This window comes from Syzygium oleosum, unplaced genomic scaffold (assembly GCF_021117445.2).
Source record: "Syzygium oleosum isolate NSW1041296 unplaced genomic scaffold, Sole_v2.1 Sole_v2.19, whole genome shotgun sequence".
NCBI lineage: Eukaryota > Viridiplantae > Streptophyta > Magnoliopsida > Myrtales > Myrtaceae > Syzygium > Syzygium oleosum.
This window is the reverse complement of record NW_026607503.1, coordinates 4,997,771-5,010,876: the sequence shown is the minus strand read 5'-3', so window position 1 is coordinate 5,010,876 and position 13,106 is coordinate 4,997,771. Positions and strand designations below refer to the sequence as shown.

The 13,106-nt window shown below is 43.2% G+C and overlaps 1 protein-coding gene across 1 annotated transcript; it reads right to left on the bottom strand.

The window, feature by feature from the left end:
• Window positions 1–10,504: 10,504 nt before the first annotated feature.
• LOC130140515 (uncharacterized) lies at window positions 10,505–11,818 on the bottom strand. The gene is made up of 3 exons (XM_056320086.1): window positions 11,553–11,818; window positions 11,307–11,435; window positions 10,505–10,931 (listed from the first exon to the last, which is right to left on the bottom strand). Exons 1-3 carry the CDS (start codon window positions 11,739–11,741, stop codon window positions 10,833–10,835), a joined length of 417 nt encoding a protein of 138 aa, XP_056176061.1. The 5' UTR covers window positions 11,742–11,818; the 3' UTR covers window positions 10,505–10,832.
• Between the last annotated feature and the right edge of the window lie 1,288 nt (window positions 11,819–13,106).

The window sequence follows — 13,106 nt, the reverse complement described above, 5'->3', positions numbered from 1 at the left end:
CCCCGGAGGATTAACAGTTCGAAGTGCATTGGATGTACTGGACCTTTCAGCAATTCATGTGAGAATTGGTAGGGGCTAAGTGAGGAGGTAGGTCCACCAGACCAACACAATTACTTAATTTCGAAGGATCCAAATCTTTTTTTTTTTTTTGGTAACCCAGGGAACCCCCGCACAGCCGACAGCCGGGAGGTAAACCTTGGGGGCGACATGTGCTAGCCACCACACACGTGCACCGGTTAAGTCACCCTGCGGCGCCCGGGATTCGAACACTCAACTTTTTTGCGAGAGGAAGAGTGCCCTTTCCAGCAGCGCCACCCAGGCGGGTGGTGAAGGATCCAAATCTTCATAATTATATTTGCCAATAATTAAATCTTTTCTAGAAAAATGTCTCTTCATTTACGGTGTTATCACATGCATTATCATTTATGATTACATGCTCAAAAACTACGATGAATGTCAATACATGATTGGTTTGAGATATCAAAAGCCAAGATATTACAAGTATGATGTATTAAATTATTTACATACTAAATCATTACTTCATCTAATAGTTTAATTTTTAGAATAGTTTGTAGAGGTCCAACGAAATGTCAGAAACTATTAGAGTAGAATATCCAGGGTTCAGATATTTTAGGTCTCAAATATGGCTCCCCAAATATATTTCCACACCAAAGTCTTTGGGCAAAGTCCAAATTACACGTGAAGAAAAATGTTAGAATGTTACAATATTAAGTTACGCCTTTTTATTTATCAACTTAAGGGCGCATTTGATTCACTGAAAACTTCATGATAAAGGAAAATATTGTTTCCATGGAAATCATTTTTAAGGAAAATGGTTAATTTTCATTTGATTGGTGGTTTAAGGAAAGTGATTTCCCCCTTGCTAGAAGGTGACCATGCTTTCCTCCAACCTAAGCTCTCGTCAATAGAAAACGTTATTCGTACATCGAATAATTTTTTTGTCATCCAAACACCGGAAAGTCGAATAATAATTTCCCGGAAACAGTTTTCCTTTGAGCAAATTGACCCTAAACTTTAAATAAAGTTGGTATGGTCCCACAAAATTTTACATGATGAAATAACTTTTCACGAAATACTCTCTTGTATTAGCAACTTAGGTTCTAAATGAAGAGACTTTTCTCTAGGGTGAACCGCATGCATATATTCATGGGCACACCAATAAAAATAACGGCTTCAATCAAACACCCTTTAAGTAGCTCCGACACTGACATGCGAGACGATATGACAGACCGACACGTCATTTCTCAAAAAATAGAGAATTCCGACATATTGGGACACATTGCATATTAAATGTATATTTTCATATACACATGATAAATTACCATTTTTATGATTATTTCAATCATATTAATATGATTCAAATTTATAAATAAATAAATAATAAAAAAAAAAGAGTGTTGGACGAACATTGGTGTCTGACACATATCCGACACTAACACAATGACTTCAGGAGAGTGTCCGTGCTTCATGGAACACCCCCATGAGCATTGGATGCCATCTCTCGTGACGATGCTTGGATAAATCATTTGGACTTTCTACACCATGAAATTGGGAGAGTCTGAAGTTCGATTTGTTACGTTGGTAACTCTTTTTTGAAGGAGATTTTTGAAGGAGATACTCCCTCAAGAATCACAAATTATTATAATCATCCTGTATGGTCCGATCAAGAATGACTATAACAGCTTTGGGGGTAAAGGGTCTGTCGGTGAAAGATGCCGACAACACCACATGTTTAGGTTTAGTTTGGTACAGTGTAGTCATACATGTGATATCATACGTTAAGCGTACATGTGAAAGTCTAAGGGGTGAGGACGCTAGTATCATAGGTACAGAATTCGACTCCCGCGCTCTGCAAGAGGCAGACCAAAAGGTAAGAAAAAGAGAAAAGCTAGAGATATGATAGATAAAAAAATATAAAAAAAAATTATCCCTTCAAAATCCCAGCTGTCCTTTCTAAATATGGCGGATGAGGAATCATGATGAATTGTAACCCTTTTATAATTAATCGCGACCCTTACGCAAAATATGATAACACGCGAAAATACGAAGATTTTATGATTGATAAGCGAGGTTTTGCTCCTTTTGTTCAGCGGACAGTCATCGAAACATCGAGATCCATTTCTCAAGAATGCATCAGATGAATACCCGTCCGTGTGGCGCCTTGTTTCTTCAACATAAGATGGACTTGGCGTGCAACACAATTAACTGGTCATAAGATATTGTTTCCACGCTTTAGTATCAAACCACGCTTCATTTATCAGCCTGATCTTTTAGAACGGTGAGGATCCGAAAAAACCTTACACGAAATACTTTTTTTTACATCAGCAACTTCGGTTCTCAGGAACATTATCAACGAAAGAGACAGATAACAGCTCGAATGACAAGAGACCCTATGAGCATTGGATGCCCATCTCCCACGGGACGATGCTTTGACAAAATCGTGTAGACTTGTCCATCATGAGTTGTACGTGTCAATTTCAAATCCTTGAGAAACAACTCATCGTGCAGCCTTCGCGACTCTCCGGAACGTGATACACGGGACGCAGGTGGCACGCAGCGCAGTTCACGTGGCCTGGCCTCCAATTCGTCCACATCAATCGTTGTTCTCCATTTCGATTCGAAGCTGAATTACCGAGTCGTGTCTCGATTGTGACTTGGATTTTCATACCGATGTGATTTGTGACCCGATCCAACCTTTTTTTGTCGGCAACCTGATTTGGGGATTGATTTTTTTGTATGGTTTTAGGTGGGAGTGGAAACCCTCGTGGTAGCGACGGGTTGGCTTGTTTTGTTTTCCCATGTAGGGCTTTGCGGTTGCGTTTGAGTTACTTTGGCTGTTCGGATTAGAGATCGGATAAGATTAATAATGGTGGCATCCGGCGTATCGTGGCGTGCTTCGAGCCAAACAAAGTTCAGATCCCGAAAAAGTTAATTGAGATGTACGTTAGGATAAAATTATGAAGCTTTGCTAAGAGAGAGAATACAAACTCTAGAAAGGGAAATAATAAACAGAGTTCCTTCTTGTTGAAAGAAAGAAGTACAGATGCCACTGTGGCGTGACTGACCACCATTGCAAGGTGGTTGTTGCATCGCCTTCCAAGCAACCACCAATGTGGTGATGGCTTGAGTCTCTCTCGTGCGCGCACACACAAAATGGTATCAAGCGACTAAGGCAACCATCACGGGGTAGTATGTCACGCCCCGCACTCCTCGGCGCGCCACATCCCTCGCAAAGGTCGATTCGTGTGCGACGTCCCAGGACGCGTCGCCGACCCAACACCCAACACAGAGATTTAAAGCACATGCGGAAGTAATTAAAACCACCCGTACATTAAAATACACCTGACCAAGGATAGCCATACAACAACCAGCACGGATAAATATACACTTGTTTTGACATTGGAAAACATATACAATATTCATATACAGCCCACACTCAAAAATCAAAAGCGGGTACGTGGCTCGGCGATCAAACACTATATCTAGCCGGGGCTCCTCCCAAAACGTTTCAATACGCCTGCCATCCTCAAGGCCGGGGGTCTGAAAAATTAGGTTTCAACAACAGTGAGAATAATCTCAGCGAGTAATTCCCTAAACCTAAATTAGGCTAAAGTGCACCTCCTGACGAGTACTAAATCAACACCCCAAGCAAATCATAATTGACTTAGGCCCTCGGGCCCAAATCCAACACTCACCTTGCCCTGCAGGTTAGGCACTTACAATTCAAGCATAAAACATAGGACCCAGTCGCAGCACATGTACACATCATTTGGTCACAACGCATGTCATGCTTATGCTCGTGGTCATACGCGTGCTCACGCCTCATCAATGCATTTTCGCACGCTTGCACTCTAGCATACTTGCCATTTATCAATTTCTCCTCCGACCCGCGTTAAACGCATCAGGTCCGACCCGCATAAAACGCATCAGGTCCATCACTATCCAACACTTCCTGGCCCGCGTAAACGCATCAGGCCCAGTGTCTCTAGCCCGCGTAAACGCATCAGGCGCAACACCGATCTCCATATACGGACCGAACCCGCGTAAACGCATCAGGTTGGCCGTCTTCCGGCAATCCGGGCATCGTCCCGCGTTAAACGCCTCAGGACGGGTTCACTACCCCGCGTAAAACGCATCAGGGTTTATTGTGATCACACATTCACAAGCACCAATTTTCATCTGAACCCCGCGTTAAACGCATCAGGGCATTTTAGGTGATCACAATGCACATGTCACTCGAGCACACTTGTAAATGCACATGCCGTGCCAATGCTCGTGATGCAAACTCATGGCTATAACGTTCACATATGGGCATTCACTTGCACCGCACCACTTACTCAAATCACGATGCAATCATGCGCATTTGCACCACGCATATTCAATTTCATAAATCAACATGCCCAATCAGACAATCAATTCAAATCAGCCATGGCATCAACTTGACACACAATCCATGCACAATCCACACAACCGGGATAACAAGAACCCTCGCATTCGAGGCCCGCCAAGCTATTCCATTCTTAGTCCCGCTAAACAAGCAACATGGCATCCTAAAATCAATCACAACAAGACTCATTTAGCTAGTCAATTGATCAATGCGATCATTCCCGGTAATCACACAATTAACCTCCAAATTGATCGCTCATAGACCAATTCAAACCCGGTATGGACAGCCACCAAACAGATCGTCCTAGGCCAACAAATGTCTTCAAAACACTCCATTTGACTCCCCAAAATATCACCCAAATCAGCCACCATGAGGACCAAATGAGGCGCGCACTATAATCCACATTTGAACCCGAAATCAACCCCAAACTCGGGCCGAATCATTCCAATACTTTCAGCCTTCATGCAGCACATTCCAAGTCATTACACCTCATTAAAATGATCCCGTTAGACCACCAAAACCGCCATGAAAACAGCCGCTATTCGGTCTTCAATTTACACCCGCCAAATTCACAATTTCGCCCAATTTGAGGCACCTATGCACAGCCACTTCACAGCACTATACGGGTCATTAAACCTCAACTAAATCATCGCACTAAGCCCGTAAAATAGCCACAAGATCAGTACGAAAACAGCCACCATTTAGCTCGCAAATTTCACTCGCCAAAATCACAATTTTTGTCCAAATCACAACTCTCATGATCAGCCACCCGCAACACGTTATGGACCGCCAAACCTCAGTCAAATTATCAGTCTAGGTCACCAAATGCGCCACAAAACCAGCCCCTAACAGCCTCCACCGTTTAACCCCTAAATTAACCTAATTAACCCCTAAAACCCGTCTAGAAATGCAAATTGTCCTAATTAGGGCTTAGGGTCAAACTCACCGGATGTCCTAAGCTTCAAACCGAGCTGAACACGTGGTAATGGCGGCTGGACAGCGGCGGTCCCTCGCCGGAACAGTAACGGCGGCGGCGGCTCCGGCGAACGGCGCGAGCGACGGCGACGGTCTAAGCTAATCCACAGCCTAGAGAGGGAGAGAGAGGGGCACGGTCAGAGATAGAGAGGGAAATGGAACGGCTGGACGGCCGGGCGAGGCGACGGATCCGCGCCGGAACAGTGACGGCGGCGGCGGAGCTCCTCCGGCTCAAGGCCTCTCACGGCCAAACCGAGAGAGAGAGAGAGAGAGAAAGGGGAGGGAAGGGGGCTTGCCGGTTGTTTGTGGTGGAACACGGCGGCGACAGCAAAGACCGGGAGGCGGCGACGGCGACGCGGGCCGGCGGCGAGCCGGCGAACAGCATGGGCGGCCTGGGCGCGAAAGGCAGCTAGCGACGAGGCTCTGCCAGCTGCTGCGCGCGAGGGAGGAGAAGGCGACGGGCCGGGGCGGCGGCCAAGCGGAGGGCGCGACGGCGGCCGAGCTTGCCGGCGGCGGCGACCGGTGGAGCGGGCGGCGATTGAGCCGAGCTCGTGCGCTCGGGAGGGGAGGAAGCAGCTGTCGCCGAGCGGAGCCGCTGTGGGCGGCGCGGCGGCGCGACGCCAGGCGAGGAGGACGGGCGGCGCGGCGGCCGGTAGGGGTGGCGTCGAAGCGGAGCCGGATGGGCGAGTCGAAGCAAAGCCCTATGAGCAGAAAGCAGAACGAAGCGTAACCAAAGTAGTTCGGGGAAGGAAGAAGGAAGAAGAAGAAGAGAAAGAAAGAAGAAAAGAAAAAGAAAGAAGGAAAAGAAACGAAGAGAGAGAGAGAGAGAGCAGGTGGGAGTGGGTGAGCTGAGGGGACGTGGGCAGGGGGAGACGTGCGCGGAGAGGACATGAGCGGCAGAGGACAGAGAGAGAGAGAAAGAGAGAGAGAGAGAGAGAGAGAGTAAAAGAAAATATTTGAACATTCAGGCTCCGTTCGTTTGGCGGAAAATATTCTCCTTTTGGAAAATATTTTCCCGGAAGTCATTTTCCTGGAAAATGTTTTCCCGGAACATAATTTTCCGGTGTTCGGCGACCAATATGAAAAAGTTTCGGAAAATATTTTTCGCCGGGCGGCGGTGGCCGGCGACCGGCGGCGGGCCGGCGGCCGGCGATCGGCGGGCGGCCGGCGGCGGGGCCGGCGACCGGCCATGGCGGCGGCGGCCGGGACCGGCGGGGCGGCGGCGGCGGCGGCGGGCGACCGCGGCGGCGGCGACCGGGCGGCAGCGGCGACCGGGCGGCGACGGCGCGGCGGCGGGCAACCGGCGACGGCGGCCGGCGGCGGCGGCAGCCTGCAGAACAATGGCCGGGCGGCGGCAGGCGGCGGCGGCGGCCACGACGGCGGCAGCGGCGGCGCCGGCGACCGGCGGCGCGGCGGTCGGCGACCGGAGGCGATGGTGGCCGGCGACCTTAGTAAAGAAGAAGAAGAAGAAGCTCCGGAAAATGATTTCCGCTTTTGAAGAAGCGGAAGTCATTTTCCATAGACTTAGGCTATTTTGTGAAGGGGGGAAGGAAAATATTTTTCCACGGAAAACGTTTTCCGCCCCCCGAACACCGGAAAACCCGGAAAATATTTTCCGGAAGAATATTTTCCGCCAAACGAACGGAGTCTCAAATATTAATCGCGATCCGATGGCCCAAATTAAAAACCGAAAGTGGTCTACGGGTCCAAAATAAACCTCGCACATAAAAAGGGACAAAGGCCAAATTAATTAGACCAAATCATAACGAGGGAGGTCTACTAGTCCAAATTCGCACGTGGTCAAAAACTCCCATTTTTCCATCATTCCTGACAATCTCAACGTTGGCTACCATAATATTGACACCGTCCAATTTATTTTGTCCCGAAACTCCCGGAAATCGACTGCCAATTTCGGGATCCAAATAACGGCCAAATTTGATCGAGTGCGATTCTAGCGAAATCTCTAATTTAAAATGATAACCGGGAGTGATCAGTTCCCGGGCGAGATTTTACTATAAGCACGCTGACAATTTACGCGTTTTATAAATCCCAAAAAATGGGCCGAAATTCGGGATGTTACATAGTAGATACTAGATATGGAGCCCTCGACTTTGGAGCTGGCGGGCTTGTCATTGTAGCCCACTAAGATGCAAGCAATCAGAAAATCTCTCGACCATGATCAAGCCAAATACCTCATGACCAGGGTCTTCAATATTCGAAAGTTTTCTAGCACGAGCCATTCGAGTATCATGGAAGACTTGTGACCAATTTGCCACTATACTACTTCCATCATGGTGGTTGAGCATGTGTGTTTGGTTACCCTTTTGTGATTTTCTTGGTATTTTACTATTTTATTGATTCGGTTTATTCTTATCAAATCTTATTATAGGCCAACTAAATCTCAATATTAGGGCATAGAAATATCCCCTAAACTTATCCAGTATTTTGCCAAAAAAGAAATAAGATATCTTATTACATGCAATCACATGCAATATTAGTGAACTTTTGCTCTTCCTTCCCAAGTGCACATAATCCCTTAATGGAACTACGTAAATTACTATGTCGTGTTTCTTACTTTTACAATTATACTTTATGTTTGTTACTGACTCCTTAATAGAAAATTGTCATTGATATGTTATGTATATTATCTCTCTTATTTCTCGCTTGCATGTCTTCTGAGATTTTTGTTGGTATAAGAACCCAAAAATGAGAAAATTGGAAGCCATTTTTAAGCATTAAGCAGTTTAGGAGTTGTTTACACCAAAAATAGTCAAGTCGTCGACATAGACAAGTACGTGGCATAAGCGTGAACAGTCACGTGAACATTGTTACACAAGTGGCATATTGTCAATGACCATGGAAACTAACAATTGTTGTTGATATACATCCGTAGTACGTATTATAGACGACGACAAATAGTTAGTTGCTATCGATATCGATAGGCAAATAGTAAATCAAGCAAGTCCTTTGAAAGTATAAAAAACATAGAAGTATGGGCACCGGTCTAAACAAAGCAATTAGGATTACAGAGACACCGATAGACGTTTACTTAAAGAACATCGAAATGCAAGTACAAAGTTCAAAATTAGCAAGGCAGTTGAGATAGAGGAGAAATGAGATGACACTTTCAGAGGGATCAGTTTCTACTTGAAGATAGATTCATGAAAAAGTCAATAACTGTCGAAGATAATATCGTGAGGCAGTTATCATACTGTATGACAAAAGCAACGGCTTAAAAGAAGAAAGGTAGCATCATGAAGGCATGGACATCGAACTTTCGGAAATGGAGGAACGTGAAAGCCATCTATAGAAACCGCTCAAGGAAATGCAATTGTTGGGAACTGTCGGAAGGTGGTTATTACTAGATCATTATAAATACCACTAGACATCCAATGAGAGCCCCCGCACAAATTAAACAAATTTATTATCTTTCAATACTTTACTTTACTGCACTGCACTTTATTTTCATTACTGTAGCTTTTCGATTCGCGCCGTCGATTAAATTCCGGCATGTAATCTCTATCCTCGCTATTGTGTCTCGATTAAATTCGGGCATAGTGTCTTCATTTATGTTCTTAGGCTGTGTCATCAATTCAATTCTAGCATAGTTTGTTTACATTTGGTTACGTTCTCGTGTCTGTGTTTTCCAAGTTGTGCTTCAATTGAATTCCGGCACAATTTACGTTTGTATAGTCACGTTCTGTATAAAACTTTCCAATTCCTTCAGTTGCCTGGATATTTTCTGTCCAAAGTCAGTGCAGGACCCTAGTCTCCTTTAACTAAAAGCCAAAAAACAACTTTCGATGAAAGATATTTCGTTGCGAAAGAATTTGGGCGAAACATGAGTGCTTTCAAAACTTCTAATGTGGAGACAAGGTATGTTCGTTTCACCTTTCACGACTCGTTTAGGAATAACCAATTCATTGGGATTAGCCAAAGTTGATTAAGATTCAATACCAAAGTATCTCTCGGCCCTCGCAAGACATGACATTGGGTTTGATTCCGCAACTTTCTTGGTGCCACCCCAAGGTCTATTACATTGATGAATATCGATTGCGATTGCAGCGCCATATCATTACCTGATGAGATTAGTCTTTATTTCATAAGAACTTCTACCAATTTTGAGTTTAAAATTAAACGTACATTTGCAAAGGTATATGTGGCGCTTGAAGAGAAAGTATGAAACAAACAATCAAACAAAAGATACACAGCAAGAAATAAATATGCAGAGAAAGTATGACGTTTTATTCAGTCAATTGCGCGTATATACGCGGAGAGAGATCCAAGAGATGTCCTAGTGCAATTAAGCACATATCCAATCGCTCAAATCAGTCAAAGCTCGAATGTATTTCCCAAGTTATTGAGTACACCCGACAACGCTCACAAAAATTGACCAATGAGATATCATTTGTTTGTCGCGCTTCTAGGCAACCCTCGCCTAGCCCTATCCAGGCATCACTAGTGGCCGGCCATTGGCAAAAAAGGGGAGAGAAAAACAAAAAAAGAAAAAAAAATTTGGAAATTTTTTTAAAATATTATCTACGCAAGCGCTGGTACGCCACATAAGACGGCCAGCGCTGATTGGACTACTACGTCAATATTTTCCGGTTAAAATTGGTCAAATAGACTCAATTGACAAAACGTGAAAATGTTTAGGACTGAATTGTCACAATTGAAAGGTTATAACTGAATTGGCACAAATGCAATAAGTTCATGACTTTTTTGGTAATTTTTCCCAAAAACTTATGTACGCACAACCACGAATAAGATCTCGAAACCATTTCATTCCCAACAGGGATTTCTCATATTTTTCTTGTAGTATTTTTTCTTTTGCCTTCTTCCTCATCAAAGCAATAGAAGAATTTCCATTCCATTCCATTCGTTCAATCGGTATTAATTAATGGGATAGAGACATACATGGATTGCTACGACTATTGGAAGTATCATATTTAGTTTAGGATTCCAAATGATAATCGCTGCCAATAAGTAGCTAGCTATTTCAGCTTGTAGTCACTCGAATTTTCCTTATTCCTTTTTTTATTTCTCATCAAAACTTATGGGATCTTTTTCTACAATCGTACCTAATCTTAACATGATGCTTGAGACTTGGGAACCCTAGCATTATACAACGACATTTGGCTATCATTGAGGAGAGGGGTTTTATCTTTTTTTGGCTTCACATCAAAACAAGGGAGAGAAGATTAACCCCTCTTGAAACTCAACGACGTGATCGAAATCATTCATTAACAAAATGCCAATATTTAGATTCTACATTCTATTCTACACCTAAATGTTTTCATGCAAGAGAACATATATAGAGGGATTTTACAATCTGACAAATGAAGTCCCCATTTCTATGTAAGAGAGTTTCATAAGACAGTGCTAATAAAAAAGTTACTGCTAATCTCTCGACCACTCTGAATGTCCGAGGTCGAGGCGCAGCAGCTATCTACTTATGTAGCCCTTCAAGAACATAAGTAGATCTCGTAATCTTGCTCAAATGAGTGTTCCAAAGCAGCGCTCTACTTGCCCATCCAAATTCCTCTTTCTGCAAACAAAATGATGGCCAGAATCGGAAGAAAATTGTGAAAATTACACACTCAAACGCACAACCATCATGAAGATCAAAGATATCTGGTTACAATTTACAAGCTACAAGTTTTCCTTGAGAGAAAAGAAAGTCTCCTTTGTGCGTGCGAGAGAGAGGAATTCGCATGCTTATATCTATAAACATAGGTTTTTTATTGAAGGAGAACTAGGAAAAGAAACTGCTAGAGCTAAATTTTCTAGCTTCCCATGTACACAGCAAGTATCAAAGATTAAAAAAGACATGTGATCTCCCAATGGATTGTTACAATGTTCGGTGCGCAAAACGTCTAGGTCTATAGTGGTCCGAAACTCAGATTCAAGGACAAGGGATTACCTGAAGAATCGTCGGCTGAGAAGAGATGGTCCCGGTGTCACCGCCACAATGATCGCTCTCACCATTTCTTGCTCTATCGCCTCGGAAAGGTTTGGCCGAGCCAGTGGAGCTGATAAAACTGCCCATCATCTGAGCAATTGAAGAGGCTCCTTGTTCACGGGCCAGTGGGATGCTCCAATTTGTAGCTGTTGTGGACGGGGCATAGCGCTTCTCATTACATCTTTGATAAATAAGGAAATGTCTTACCTTTTCATAAAAAGAGATGAGGTCTAGATCATGCCCAGAAATTGACTTATTTGGGCCCCAGACGATCAACAACGCGAACTGCTGCTTCTCGAGTCCGAGATATCCACCCAAATCACTATGGACGCATCTGCCCAACGACACGTCCGAAGGTATCGATGGTGGCTTCAACTGTGTCTTTAGTAAATGCATGCAAGAATCAGCAGGGGGCTTGCTAGGAGTTGGTCTACCGGATTAATACAATTGCTTATTCCAAAGGATTTGGATTTTCTATATTATATTTATCCAAGATTGGATCTTTTCTAGTTAACCGCGTGAAGGCCTAACGTGTAGTGCGTTATACACGTATGAGTTGTATTAGAGAAATCTCGCATCGGAGAATTGACCTGCAACGGAGAATTTGTGTGATGTAGAACAGTTAACATATCCTAATTGACCCATAACTCATTGACTTCAGTTTTTTTTTAATGTGAATTTAACTGGATATGTTGACGGGTTCGGACTTGGGCTCCCTCTTGGCGATTTTCCCAAGTGAAGATATCGGGCTTTTGCTGCTCGCTCCCAACATATCCAATGTTTACTTGGAGTCCACAGTCCACCTTTGACGCACTGCTGTCTTATCACTGCCTCCACTGAACCTCCAAGTCAGCCGCAATCACACCACCAATGTCGCCTCTGAGTGTGGGCGCACGGTCATGACCTTTGCCTGAGGCAAGCGACCTCAAAATTGATTACATGTCTACCTATTTTCCGTGCTGTGATTGTGTGTGTACACATTATCATCTACAAAACGAGTGTTTCTCGGTAATTTTTTTTCTACTTGCACATGTAAATAGATTTGTATGCATGTAAAATTAGTAAACATGACGTGATACTTATAAACGTCCAGATGGGATCCCCAATCCACTCCTCTTGTATGTAATCACGTGCATTATCAATTATGATTACATTCTAAAAAACTACAATGAATGTCAATGCATAATTGGTTTGAGAAATCCAAAGCCAGTATTTTTGCAAGTATAATGTATTAAATTATTCAAATATTAAATTGCATCTTGATCTAATTTTTCTAGATCACCAATTTGGCTCTCCAAATATATTTTCACATTTTAGATTTCGTTTGTTTCATGGAAAATAAATGATTTAGAAAATATTTTTATAAAAATGATTGCTTGCATCACTTGAAATAATTAGTCAATAAAAAATATTTTGATTATCGACAATAATTTATATCTAAACACTTTTGTGGATGATGAAAATATTATTCTTTCATTCATTTTTAAAGGCAATACAAGCAATTATTTTAGGAAAATATTTTCCAAATCATTCATTTTTCATTAATCACAAATATCACTCCTCCTGTCGGGCAATTTTATGATTGATGAAGAACGCATTTTCGTGGATTGTAATGGATCATAATTTTTTGTATTCTCTGTAACTTTTATATAAAGATATCATGACACACAAAAATGTCAAAATTTTGCAATCGACATATAAGATTTGCTTTTTTTTTAAGGGTTAATATCACGAAAAATCCTAAACTGCTAGATCTGTGAC